This window comes from Arvicola amphibius, chromosome 7, assembly GCF_903992535.2.
Source record: "Arvicola amphibius chromosome 7, mArvAmp1.2, whole genome shotgun sequence".
Taxonomy (NCBI): Eukaryota; Metazoa; Chordata; class Mammalia; order Rodentia; family Cricetidae; genus Arvicola; species Arvicola amphibius.
In genome coordinates, this window is record NC_052053.1 from 91,355,749 (window position 1) to 91,369,406 (window position 13,658).

A 13,658-nucleotide genomic window follows, 5' to 3' on the forward strand; every position below is an offset into this window, starting at 1 on the left:
CCGGGTGGCACGTATTCCAGGGACCAACCAGGGAGCCACCTCCCCCACCCACCTTTCTGGCTAAGATGATACTAGGGCATCCTCCTGTCAATCAGGGAAGACAGGCTTCACTGAGATGGTGATGCTGGATGGGCCTGTGCCATTCAAGGGGATTCATTCCTCTTGCCAGGGCAGTTAGTGCCAGAACAGTCATGGTGCTATTACTTCAAGCAACAACAAATGAAGAGACTCCCAGGGACTCCTTTTGGGGGTGGGGGCAGGAGAAGAATGTAAGGGAGAAAGCAGCCGTCTTTGGCATCTGGGTGATACCAGAGCTGTGCCGCTGTTTGGGGGCATGTGAGGAAGACTGTAAGGACAAGCCAGGAAGCTGAGGAAGCCAATGGCCAACTACAGATGGGAAGAACCTTGGTCCTTACAAACCACAATGAGGTGTCTGGTTAGTCAACCTTGGGACAGCTGGTACAGGTGCATCCCCACGTGAGAGAGTACGGGTATTCCGTCTGCCTCGTTTCTCTATGGGCTCTCTAATAATTTGCAGCCAAAAGTGTCCTCGCTGGGACAGCCTGTAGTCTTCACCTCTTCACTCTCAAAAGTCTCAATCCAGGAAGCCACTGTGCCCCCCATCTTTAGATGAGATATATGCTCAGATTCATAAGCTTGCCTTCCTAAAAAAGCAAATATCCAGAGGCTAAGACGATTAGTCCTTCTCCTTTTAGTAGGAATTACTTTCATCAGATTGCCCTTCCAACAGTAAGAGGCAAGCCTGAAGGCACCCGATACCTGGAATTGGTGCAGAATGAAGCCCAGCAATCTATGCAGAAAAGCCAGCCACCTACATCTTCCCACAAGCTTCTGGTACCTAAGGTGGCCTTAACATCCCCTAGAAATATACCATTTTCCTCCTGCCATGAAGACTTGCGTACCTTCCTAGGGTTGTCATTCCTAAAATAAAGATACCATTTAGATCTGGACTTTGAAAGAAAAAAACTGATTCCAGATGTCAAACAATCAAAGTTTTCTAATTGGGTTTCCTGGTGGAGAATGGTAACTATGACAAGACTTAACCACCAAAGACCCAGCCTAGTCCTGCTCCTGCCGATGGCTGTGTGGGTAGCAGCATCAGGTCCTCCTGTGCTCCCAACCCTAACCCTCCCAGTCACTACCAAGAGGACATTGTGTTCTCTGCAGAGGACCTGCCAGGCATCCATCCCAACAAAAGCATCCTCAGGAAGGAAGATGTCAAACTTTTACTACTATTCTTAACGCCATTGACTTTACAGCCACCATTCCTTAAGGGGTCGGCAAAGATCTGAACAGAGCAAAATGACAGCTCCCCTCCTGGCCCTTGGGGCTATGATACCTAGGCTGGGCAAAGGTAGGCTCTTGCCTGACTCTAGAACCATCAGAAACCCACGGATCCTCCCTGGCTTCTGTTCCCTCCTGCTAATGACCATGTCTTAAGTCACCAAGAGATTCTCTAAAACCTTAGGTCTGCAGCATGGGACCGAGGCTACTCAGTGGTCCTGGCCTCTCAGCCCATCTACTCCCTCCGAAAGACACGCAGCAGCTATTCCAAACCTTCACCCCCTCGAGCCTCCAGTGCCACCTCCTACCCTCTCATTCTTGGCAGATGGTCTGGCCTCCTACAGCAGAGAAAAAATAGAGGCTATCAGCCTGGTACACACTCTGCTGCCCACCTCCCCTCCCCTCTCCAGGGCCCCACACACTCATTTATACGCAGCCTCACTGCCTTCTACTTACAAAGCGAAGACCCATCAAAAACCAATGTGTTTTTGTGTTCTCAGTGCCCAATCTTCTGAACACCCTCCTCTGAGTTGACTTCTCAATTATGTCTCTCTGCTGAGTCTCCCATATCCCTTCCCCATCAGCTAAGGTCTACTTGTGTCTCAGGAGCACTGAAGTCTACAGTTTGGACTCTCTCCCCAACACTGGACAAGGCGATTGTATACTGTGCCCCACTTCCTTAGGTCTCAATTCTCACCTTCACATCTTTGTAGCTGCTCTTCCTAACACTTCTAGGATCCCCCAATCCCAAATACCCTTTTCAGTGCCTTCCTGATTTGGTCTTCCACTTGGCAATGCTAAGCAGTTCTGAAAAACTCTACTTTCCAAAATGGCTACAACCATGTCCCATTCCAATATGCCTCTGGAACCTCAGAAACTCATACTTTTCTAACCTAGAGCAGTTTCTTTTTCCTCAACTAGACTCTAGCTGATATATAGGCAAAGATTTCATTTGTTTGTTTGCTTTTACTGAAGCATGCACAGGCAGCCCGTATATGGCTGTTCTGTTGAATTTGTCCATACTGGGTTTCACGGTTTAAGTTGATGAGGACGACTGACCAGGTCTCTTCCTCAAAAGGGCACCAAATCTCATTACAAATGGTTGTGAGCCACCATGTGGTTGCTGGGAACTAAACTCAGGACCTTTGGAAGAGCAGGCAGTGCTCTTAACCACTGAGCCATCATCTTACACCAGAAACCTAAGATACACTTCTACCTCCTCCTCGGCCCCTCCCCACGAAGAGCTGGCCACAAAGTCCAGATGACTCCTCTTCTACCCCCGTGATACTGTCTTGCTTCATACCTTATTCTCTCACACCAACACAGCAGCCCTTCAATTAGATGGACTATCCAGACTTTGTGCTTTCCCAACACATTCTCCTGACTGCCCACACACTTTTATTTCCAGTGCATATCTGATCATGGCAGTCCCCTGACTAGAATTCTAAATAGTTCCCACACTGAAGACTGAACATGCTGTCAGTCCCACAAGTACATCATTGTTGACTATGACCACTGTTCCATACCTGATCCTGGGATAAGGGTCCTCTCCTACCCGGCTTATCTTCCCAGCCTCACTCCCAACCCCTCCCACCATCTGAGTTAGTGGAATTCTCCATGCTCCTCCTGCTCCTATTAGCCTCAGAGCCCTCCCACGTGCGGGGCTATCCTTGCACTGGCCAGTAGTCCTTCAAGTCCACAAGGACATTAACCTTGCAGGGAAGCCCCCTTGTCAACGCCACGCATCCTGACACAGTGCCTTCCCGTGGTTGAGAGCTCAGGTTCCTACTTGATGAGTGTTTACATACCTGTCTCCTGTACTAAACAGGAAGGTAGGGACAGAGCCCACTTACTCACATGCCCTCATTAGCCAGTGAGAAGAGACCTTGGTTGAGTCTAGATTAAGAAGGAGAGGAAGAGAGACTAGGAAGGAGAGGGACATGTGGGATCAACAGACTGTTGACCTCCATGTATGAGCATTGGCTTCTTCTCCAATAATAGGAGCACACACGTTCCCTCCCTTGCTGGACACACATGTAGAAGATTCCAGGAGTACACAGGCCCTCTTGGAACCTCCTTAGGGCCATTTGCAAAAATGTTAAGTTTGCTAATTCAAAACAAACGTCATAGAAGCAAATGAGTCATCCGCATAACTATTTCTATGTGATCTGCACATCATTTTTCTGTGCTTGGCTTTTCACGTACATTCTTAAACTATAATCTAATACATTATGATGCATCTCTGTCTACCCCTGAGGAGATCGCCTTTGGTTTTTTCATGTCTACTGCACCTCACTGGAGGCCTCCCTGTGACTCAGGTCCCCATCAGGACCTGAATCAGCTTGGCCCCATCAGCTGCTCATCGTGTTCCGATATATATCCCAGAGTATTTCAGGACAAATCAAGAACTGACCAGCCTTACCAGGATGTGATTCCAAGTTCTTATGACACAGCCTTGGTCGTGCCTCAGCTCTCCTCTCCCACTCTGCTCCTCAGAGGGCCACAGTCCACCCACCAGCCTGAGTAAGTATCTGGGAGGCTGTCTGGCTCCTGAGGAGAAAACGAGAGAGAAAGGGGGAAGCACCCACCTCCATCAGGAGAATGTCCTTGGAGCTTTGTGCCTGAACCTTTGGGTGCTGGACCTTCACGGCCACAGTCCGACCATCATGCAGCACTGCCTTGTGGACCTGGGCCAGGGAGGCTGCCCCCAGGGGGGTGTCATCGAAGCTCAGGAACAAATCATGGATCTGCCAGAAGGGGGAAAGAGAAGAGAGTCACTGAGAGGAAGGTGGCTTAACCTGGAGAGAGGGTGAGGTGAGGCCGAGAGATGATGCCCCAGAGCTGTCCAGCGTCCAACAGCCTCATCGGTTGTGTGGGTCCCAGCTGGCCCTTTAGCTATGGTCAGAATTCACACCAAACACATGGATAAGACAGGACAGAAGACACACATGGAGGGCATATCTGCACAGGAGCACAGGAGCCCTGTAACCCCCTTCAAAGGCCAGAAAGACTGTGCACCATCTGCCCATTTAACAATCCACCACTGAGCCTGCTGATCCTTCACGCACAGATCATGACAAGTTCACAGAACTAGGGCCAGAGAAGCCTGACAGGCCAGATGGAAGACATTCCAATCCTGCCAACCTAGACAGCTCAAGGCCATTTGCGCCGGAGGCTTCAAGTCACAGCCATCAGTTACCTTTACCTGAGCAGCGGCCTCGACACGGGTTTCTGAGCCACTGCTGGCCTGGCCACACCCTAGCAGGATCCTAGGGTTGCCAGAGACCTAAAGTGAGTCTCTGGGAGTTCCCTTGCCTCTTCTGTGCCTCAGTTTCTCTTGGCATAAAGTAGGAAGTGCACCCTGACTCTTGCATCTTCTCTTGCTTTCTTCCCCACTCTGTCTCTTTTAGAACTGCCATATTGGTTCTTTCTGACTAGTTGGTCACCACTGCATGGTCCAAATACAAATATCCTACTAGATGGAAAGAGAGCCCCCCACAACCAGAAACTTTTCTAAAGATTAGCAAAGGCTGTGGTTCAAATCCTGTCCATTTCTTTAAGCCCCTGCACAGCCTCAGAGTTCCATTTTTGCAGACAAATGCACACCAGTCTATTTGCTGTATTTAACCACATGCCTCTGCTTCCCTACTCCCCATTCAAGGTCAATCCAGTCCTCTTTACTACACCCTTCCTGCCTTTGTCCCTACTTGCAGCCACCTTGTCCTGTCCTTCAGCACTGCCCCTTTCTCTCAAACCTGAGATGCCAAATGTCACACAGCTACCATCCCAATTCTGTTTGCTAGGACTCCCTGTAATTCTCACATCACAAATGGCTCCCAGCTCCCTGCCACCATTCCTGTACCTCCCACTAAATGTCATTACATTTACCAACATTCTCCAGAGGACAAGACCCAGGCATCAGGGAAGGGTCTCAAACGTTGGTCATGAGAGATGGCTCTCCAGTGGATTAGATACCAGGATGGTGTCTAATCTCCTTGTACCCCCAACAACACACTTGCCTTCGCCTTCTCTGTGAGTGCTAGACTTCCTGAGGGCAAGTCTCTTCTGCTGTCTACTCACTTGCTCTGGCTCTCTCGGCACAAGAACTATCATCATGGACTTGCTCTTGGGATGGCAGAACACCAAAGCCACTTCCCTCAGGTGCCACGTGAGCGGGAGTGGGGGTGCTACACTGGCCACTGTTATACCCCTGTAATTTGTACAGGGATGGAACTAGCTAAAATCAAACAAGTACCTGTTGGGTGGCTAACTCCAGTGCTCTCCACTGGAGAACAGAATCAACCTAGTTTTCCCGTTGAAACAGCTCGGCCTTCACACTCCCACACTGCTATGAACACAGACACTCCAATGGACGTCTGTCCAGAATGGGGAAAGCATAAACCACGTCTGAACTTTACCTGACACCGCCCACCTGTTACTCCAGGTGAGGCCTCAGCCTGGCCTGTCAGAACACTCAGGAGCCCCAGCCACCGATTGCTCAGAAATGGACATGCGGTCCAATCAGACTCAAAGTAGCCCAATCATATTCAGTTCTTTTGCGTCTGTTTAAACAGTGGGAGAAGATGTACTTTCTTTTGAAACTAGGAAGAAAAATACAATTCTGGGCATGCCAAGGGTCACAGAACAGAAACATAGGAAGCTGAGGCAAGAAAGGAGGAACCAATCCTGTTTAGTTTTCGTCCCTTCATCTAGCCATCCCTCAGTACCTCGCCTATAATTCCTTTTCTGTTTGTTTGCTTGCCTGTTTGCCTGCTTGCTTGCCTAAGTCAATTTAAGTAAAGTTTTGTAACAGAGACAACTGAAGAAGCTCTAACTAACACCATCAAGTACCAGATGAGGTGACCGAGGGATACCCAGGCCCAGGGTCCCTTAGAGTCATGGGAAGTGTGGGTTTCAGCCCCTCCCTGCCCCCTGATTGGAAGAAGGACTCAGGCTCGGTATAAAGCAGAGCTTCTGCTACTGCATAATGAGATCCACACAGATCCCTGTGGAGACTAGCAATGCCTAGAGGACCCCCAAGGAAACCATTTCTCAGGGCAGGGCTGTGGACCTCACCCAGTCTTCCTGTGGCCCCATTCCCAAACCCTAGCCCTTGCCTGGCCCAGGGAATGTGTCACCTCCTTCTCGGAGAAGGACAACCAGTTTTAAGTCCGTGTCATTGCAGGGACACTGCAGAGTCACTGCAACCAGAGTGACATGGCATCTCTAGGGCTGTGTGACAGGAACAGCTGCCAAGAGCTCCCCACAGGGAAGTGGAGGAAGGAAAGGGCTGAGGCAAGCAGATCCTCGTCTCCAGAATGAGAGGAAGCCAGGCTTGCCATTTCACCCAGGGACAGGAAGAGCCTGCCCCCGAAATCTCCTGCCTCCATCCGGGCAAGGAGGAAACCCCCCAAGATACCCCCTAGTCCCAGTCGCTAACTCGGCATTTAAATCAGCTCTAGCAGGAAGGGGTTAACCAAACTCTCAGTTTCACCAGCAGAAGCAAAGGAGTCATCGAAAGGCTGCCAGGAGGATCTGTCGGGCAAACCCCTGTCCCACCGCCCCCCCCCCCCAAGCCCCAGCATCCCTACAGACATCTTTCCTTCTCTAACCAGACTCCTCCACTTTGCCATGCTCACGCAAACACATACACACACACACACACACACACACACACACACACACACACACACACAATAATTGATCGCTACTGGATGCTCCTAGCTGGCTTATAAAAAAGGTAATTAAAGATTGGTGCTGCAGCCTGTAATTAAATATGAATAAAGTATCTCTAAATGGAACCTTAATTCAAAGTGTTCAGTGAAAGTACTTTATGCTGATAGATAGTAAGGAAAAATAGACCCTGTCCCGAAAGCAGAATTATACCCCCCGTGCAGCTGAAACAAATGCTGCCCCTCCCCTCAAATCGCCAAGGCCCTGCCTCATTCCCTAGCCCTCTCGGCAGAAAACCATTAGCAGAAACAAACGGCAGCATCTTCAGCAATTAGAGTCAAGCAGGGCCCTCGGCTGCCTCGAGTTCCTTGTGGAAACTTGTCTTCCTTCTACGGCTTGCTTCCCTGTTCCTCTCTCTCTCTCTCTCTGTGTGTGTGTGTGTGTGTGTGTGTAGGCAAAATCAATTAAGTAAAATAGATGAATTTCAAAATGACTAGTTATGTGCTTTTTATAATGATGTGGTCATCTAGAAAAAAAATTATCAGGGAAAAAGTTGCTCCCATTCTATGTGGAGAGAAACAGGCAGAAGGACAGAACATGAATGTAAAGGGGGATGGTCTTGTATGAGGAAAAACATTGGCCAGGCAAAAAGATTAGCATCCTCCCTGGGGCCTTGGCCATTCAGTCATCAGTTGTCCGTCTTGAGGAGGAGTCTCAGGACCTGAAGACCAAGTGACACTGTGCCTGGACAGGCATCAGTCAGGCCTGCAGGTTCCCAGAAAGCAGGCCCTGTAGGCATCTTTTCCAAAATACCACATGGAGTGGCTAAGTACTGGCCAGGAACCTCTTTTGGCCCAAAATAAGATGACAAGTCAGGGTACCCTGGAGGAGCTAAGGAGTTCTGCTTCAACTCTGTATCTTAGCCAGCCACATCACTATTGGAAGCCTGGCGGGCCTGAGCCCCTCAGGGCCACTGGCTCAAGGTCACAGGTTAGGGCAGAGTGGAAGGCGACTTTCTAATAAGGCCCAACATCAAATATCCCACCCCATGGTCCCCATACTCATTCACATCAGGTCAATTGTAGCTTCAGAAATGCCATCATCCTAGGCATATAATGCATCTCCCAGGCCCTGGACAGCCTGGCTCCAGGTGAAGATAGGAGCCTGTCTCAGGCAGGCTAAAATGCCAAGGTCAGACAGCTCTCTAAGAGCTAGGAAGATGCCCTGGGCATCTAACACAGACCAATGCAGCAGGGTTGTTGGTGGGTGGGGGAAGCAGGTTACCATGGCATCAGCAACCAAGAACATCTGCCTCTCTCTTGTGGAGCTGACCCACCCCATACCTGGCTGGGCTCCAGCTGCCATTCATTCAAGTCTGCTAGGCAAAGTCTCAGTCCACTCTAACAGAGTAGCTAGAAGGAACCTCAGCCTAAGGCAATCAGGACAGTTCCAGCCAGCCAGGACTCAGCAAGACTCCTTGAACAAACAATACCAGTGTGCCCCCCCCACCTTCCATCACCTCTACCTGGAACCCATCCCCCACCTCTGCTTCTCTCAGTCCCACTGACCTGCCCCAGGTACACCATTCCATTACCGCTGATTTGGTTTGTGCAATTCCTGCTCTCACTCTGGAGCACACTCTGATCTGTAGTTCCCCCACCCCCACCTTCACGGCCATGCCTTTACCTTCGAAGGTCACATTTGGCAAATGTGTAACAGTGGGGGCATTCTCATTCGCCCTGTGGTGGTTTTAAAATATGTTCTGAGTTTTTAAATGTCCCCCCTCCTTAAGGAGTCTATTCCCCTTCGCTTCAGTGTGAACTGGAATTCATGACCTGTTCCTAAATTACATAAGCCTCCAGTCAATCTATTCTCTCCCATTTCCTCTCTTGGAGTTTTGTTTTGTTTTGGTTTGGTTTTGGTTGGGGGAAGGAACTGTCCTCTACCACGGGTCATTTCTATAGTAAAGGGCCAGGCTTTCTGCAGACAAACCCCAGACACAAACCTTCTGGCCCTAGACATGACATTAGCTACATGAGAAACCCTGAACGTGGTTACTAGTGTTAAATGCCATTTTGACTGGGTTAAATCCCGCAGAAAGACCTGGCAAAGTGTCCTCTGGCTGTGTCTGGGAGGGTATTTGCAGAGAAGGGAGACCTGGGGGTCAGGAGAAGGAGAAGATCTGAACTCCAACTTGGTGCCATCCATTTGGCTGAGGGTTCAGACAGAAAGATTTTTCCTTCCTCAGGCCCCATACATTAGGATCATGGGGACCCCAGTACTTCCTCCAGAAGTCTCCCCAAGTCCCACTCCTGGGTTACCAGGCCTTTGGCCACAGATGGTAAACAGCCAATGGTTCTCCAGCTCTGAGGCTTTTTGACTTCAGAATCCTAGCCCAGGTCCCATCTTCCAGCCAGCCTGTCACGGAGTTCTCATCCTCCACGACTGCAGGAGCAGTTCCCCTGAGGAGTCTTCCCTTGAAAGTTTACCTCTATTGAAATCTGCCCAATTGGTTCTGTCTCTGTGGAGAACCTTAACAGCCTCAGTCCAGAATCATCCAGTAAGCTACTCCTGAACCCCTGACCCACAGACACACAGAAGCTTTAAGTAAAATGCTCCTTGTTTTTTTCTTGTTTTTTTGTTTGTTTGTTTGTTTGTTTGTTTTGGTTTTTCGAGACAGAGTTTCTCTGTGGCTTTGGAGCCTGTCCTGGAGCTAGCTCTTGTAGACCAGGCTGGTCTCGAACTCACAGAGATCCGTCTGCCTCTGCCTCCCGAGTGCTGGGATTAAGGGCGTGCGCCACCACCGCCCGGCCAAATGCTCCTTGTTTTAAGCCACGGGGTTTGAGGCTAACTTTTTCTGCAGCGATAGCCAAGCGATGCACCCAGCCACACTATGCCAGACATCGCTAATCCATGCAGCATTTGGTGCTACTGTAGCCCCATGATGCCTTACAAGCTCTCAACGCAGCGCTCCAGGCAGCCGCTGCCAACAGAGCAACTCTGTCATGATATAAACCACTGTCTTCATTTCCCCAGGGACTACACTGGCCTCCTAACCAACTCATCCAGATAGATCCTAGCTCCCCCAATCTATCCTCTACCACACACACAACTGGACTGTGCCACGTCTCTCTATTTAAATCACTTCACCAGATACCTATGGGCTGAATCCCTAGCAGGTCCACCAGGGCTGGGGCCTATCTGCTTCTCTTTTCCAACCTCCTCTCTCTGTCCCAAGCAGAAGGCTTCCTTAGACTCCAGACCCCTCCCTAGCCCCTCCGGGTCTCTGCACGTGTTAGCCCCTCCACCTGGAAGGCTCACCTCCCCTCACACACGGCCTCACTGTCACCCACTCAACAACTTCTCCTGAACACATCCTCCTGGGCCCTCCTTGAGACGGTGCCATGGCTGCACATTCACCTCCTCCTCTATTTCCTCAGTTTCCCTCACCCCCCTTGAACTAGAGGCTTCTGGTTTCACACAGCACTATATCCCAAGTGCCTGACACAGGACTTGCTCAGTCAGTTCCGTTCTTTCTATAGGGAATGGCTAAAGCAGAGACGAGGTTCCCTGTACCCATCATGGAAAAAGAACCTGGGACCTTCCCACTGACCATGGTAGCTGAAACACCTCCCAAAGTGACCACGGGACCTTCATGGTAGCCAAGGGAGCCTCCTTGGCCCTGGGTAGCTTGAGAACCGTGGCTGGAGGAACTCTAGGGAATTTTTGTTAATAATGATTAATAAAAGGCAGATAAACACTCAGGGTGGCTGGCCAGCCTGGGAAGCCAGCCCATTAGAGCTGTCATTCATTAGCGGTGGGGGGAGGGGTAGTCCAATCAGATCTCCTCAGCTTAAGCAAACCTTCTGTAAATTGTAGGCTGCAGGCACTGACATTTGATAAATTATTCTTCATAATCCACCATTGCCTGTCATAAATCTAATCCTTCAACTTCCCCATCTTAATAACTCCTACAGTCTTGGAGGGTGGCGTGTATACGCCTCTGCCAGTGACAGAGGTCTCTGGGACCAGAGATTCTGGATAAAGAAGATTATGAAATCGTGCCCCCCCCAGCCAGGGTAGAACCTGACAGCTGTCCCCTGGGTGATCAGAGCATAGGCAATGAGCCGCTCTTGAAACCGTGGTGCACCTCAGCAGGCTATGTGTATCCATCCCACCACAGAGCAGAGATGTGGGTCCAATACACAGGACTAGAAGTCTGGAACTTTTTGCCTTCCAGAGCCAGCTGGCACACAGAAACACAGAAGGCCTTTCTTCCTCGATTCTGAAGCTAGGTATGCCCAAGGGAACATCAGGATAACTTAGCTTCTCAAGAACGGGATGTTCGAGTCAACCGCAGGCAACATGTTACATCTGAAGAGTGCTTGGTGTCCTCAAAGCACTCTTACCTAACTCTCCACTCCTTCTTGAAGTTAGCTAGGGGAGCTAGTACCCCATTTTACAGAGTACAACATAGTCACCAAAAGTCATTATTCTTTTACACATACGACAACAACAAAAAAGAATCCTAAGTGATTAACATGTGTGGGGCATTGTGGTTGTCACTGGGGACTTAACAGGGAGTAAGTACAAAATGAATGAAGCCACCATCAACTGAAGTCACCACCAGCAGGGCATCAAGGGACATGGGGGCAGTTAGGAATTTATCAACTCAGCACAAATGAAGAATACAATGGCTGGTCCTTATGAACACTGTGAAGGGTTCTCAAGGAACTGAGCATGGGCAGAGGACTTCTCTAGAAGACAACCAGAATAAGACCCGAAGCCGGAGGAGTCAGGTAAGTCGTTACAGGAGAGAAGGAAGAGTCTTCCAGAGAGAGAACTGTGAACTGAGCAACAGCAAGAGACCCAAGGATCTGACAACAAGCAGCTCCCAATATAGAAACCCAGCCAACCTGGGCTCCCTCTGCACAGAGACGGGGTCCTCTTCCGCAGCTCCTGATCACTTGACGCAAATGTTCTGTGCAGCTTGTGAATTCTGAACCCTAGCAGACTCATCTTCACAAACCCCACAGGCCTTCTCAACCACCTTCAGCTGTCCTTAGACTCAAAACAAGAGAAGCGGGGAGAGTATGATGCATGGTGTCCTTCATGTACAGACACTCCATTTGCTGTCTGGACAGACTTCCTGGGCTTCGGGAAGTGGCGGCAGGCTGAAGCTACTACGTTCCCACGCCTCAGAGCCCAGGTCAAGGAATTCGGAGCACGCACGCAGCAAGTTTTCTGGGCTCGCTCGCTTTCCACGTGAGGAAGACACGGAGTGCAGGGATTTAAAAGGAAGAAAAACTCAGCTGCTGCAGAGCTGCCGAGACCACAGGGAAAAGAGTGCGCTACAGCTATGGAGCTGGCAAGGCGGCCCCATGGATAGAGTGTTTTCTGAACGAACAAAAGGACCTGAGTTTGATCCCCGGCATCTACAAAAAAAGCTGGGCCCAACAGCATGTACCTGTAATCCTGGAGCTGCAGATGTAGAGGTAGCTGGACAGCCAGTCACTATAACCAAAACAGCCGTGTTCTAAGAGAGAGACCTGTCTCATAAAGAGGTGGGAGCTAGATGTGGTGGCACGCGCCTTTGATTCCAGCACTGAGGAGGCAGAGGCAGGCAAATCTATGAGTTCGAGGCCAGCCTGATCTACACAGAGAAACCCTGTCTCAAAAAGAAAAAAAAAAAATGACAAAGTGATTTCCGCTCCTCTTTCTGTGCAGCGTTTCGGTCTGTCTGAGGTGGGCTGTTCTCGAATCATGCCGGGGGCACCGCAGCATAAGGCTGATGTGAATCCACAGGCCGATCCCCTCATGGATGCCCACCTCACCAAGAAGCTTCTGGACCTTGGTCAGCAGTCATGTAACTACCAGCAGCTTCAGAGAGGAACCAATGAAGCCACCAAAAACGTCAACAGAGGCACCTCTGAGTTCATTGTGATGGCAGCAGATGCTGAGCCCTTGGAGATCATTCTGCACCTCCCACCACTGTGTGAAGACAGGATGTCCCCTGTGTGTTTGTGACCTCCTGACAGGTCCTAGGACGGGCCTGTGGGGTCTTCAGACCCATCATCACCTATACTGTTACCATAAGAGAAGGCTCTCGGCTAAAGCAGCAGGTCCGGTCCATCCAGCAGCCTATTGAAAGGCTCCTGGTGGAGGCCTGTGGCCTCTGCCCTTTCCTGTCTGCTCCCACCCTACTCTGTATCATACCATCTGTTAGCATGTAGTGTTTTCAGCCAGTTTCTATTATAAGTATTGTACTACATCTGGTTTTTGTATTTTTTATATGTCTTACAGGGTTGTTCTGTCCCATCTCCCCATCCTCTCCTACCATTTTTTTAATCTGTTTCACTTAATCTAAGTGAAATGATATCTAAGGCAGGTGAGAGGCAGAACGTCACAATTTAACAGTGGAAAGAACCAGGAAAAACCTAAGCCAAGGATAGTGTCCACTTTCATCTGCAAACTCATTCCTCTGTGCAGGACAAGATGACAGTAACACCGGTCCCTCGTGCCTTTGCATAGGAGATCTTCATATATGCTACCATGACTGAAGATCTTTCTTTGGGAAGCAGTCCCTCCCGCCCACCATCATTTGAAGAGAAAGTCTGATAATGTTAAACCTACGTCCAAGTGCCATTTATTAATGTTGTGTTTTTGATATGTGTAACCTT

At 49.8% G+C, this 13,658-nt stretch overlaps 1 protein-coding gene and 1 pseudogene across 3 annotated transcripts in view; one reads left to right on the plus strand and one right to left on the minus strand.

The window, feature by feature from the left end:
• Adck1 (aarF domain containing kinase 1) overlaps positions 1-13,658 on the minus strand; it is a 92,829-nt gene that overhangs the window by 28,456 nt on the left and 50,715 nt on the right. For all 3 annotated transcript variants that reach the window (XM_038336744.1, XM_038336745.1, XM_038336743.1), the window contains exon 5: positions 3,894-4,052. In XM_038336744.1, the coding sequence (XP_038192672.1) occupies positions 3,894-4,052 (159 nt within the window). The remainder of the gene's footprint in view (positions 1-3,893; positions 4,053-13,658) is intronic.
• On the plus strand, positions 12,742-13,211 carry LOC119818761 (annotated as a pseudogene).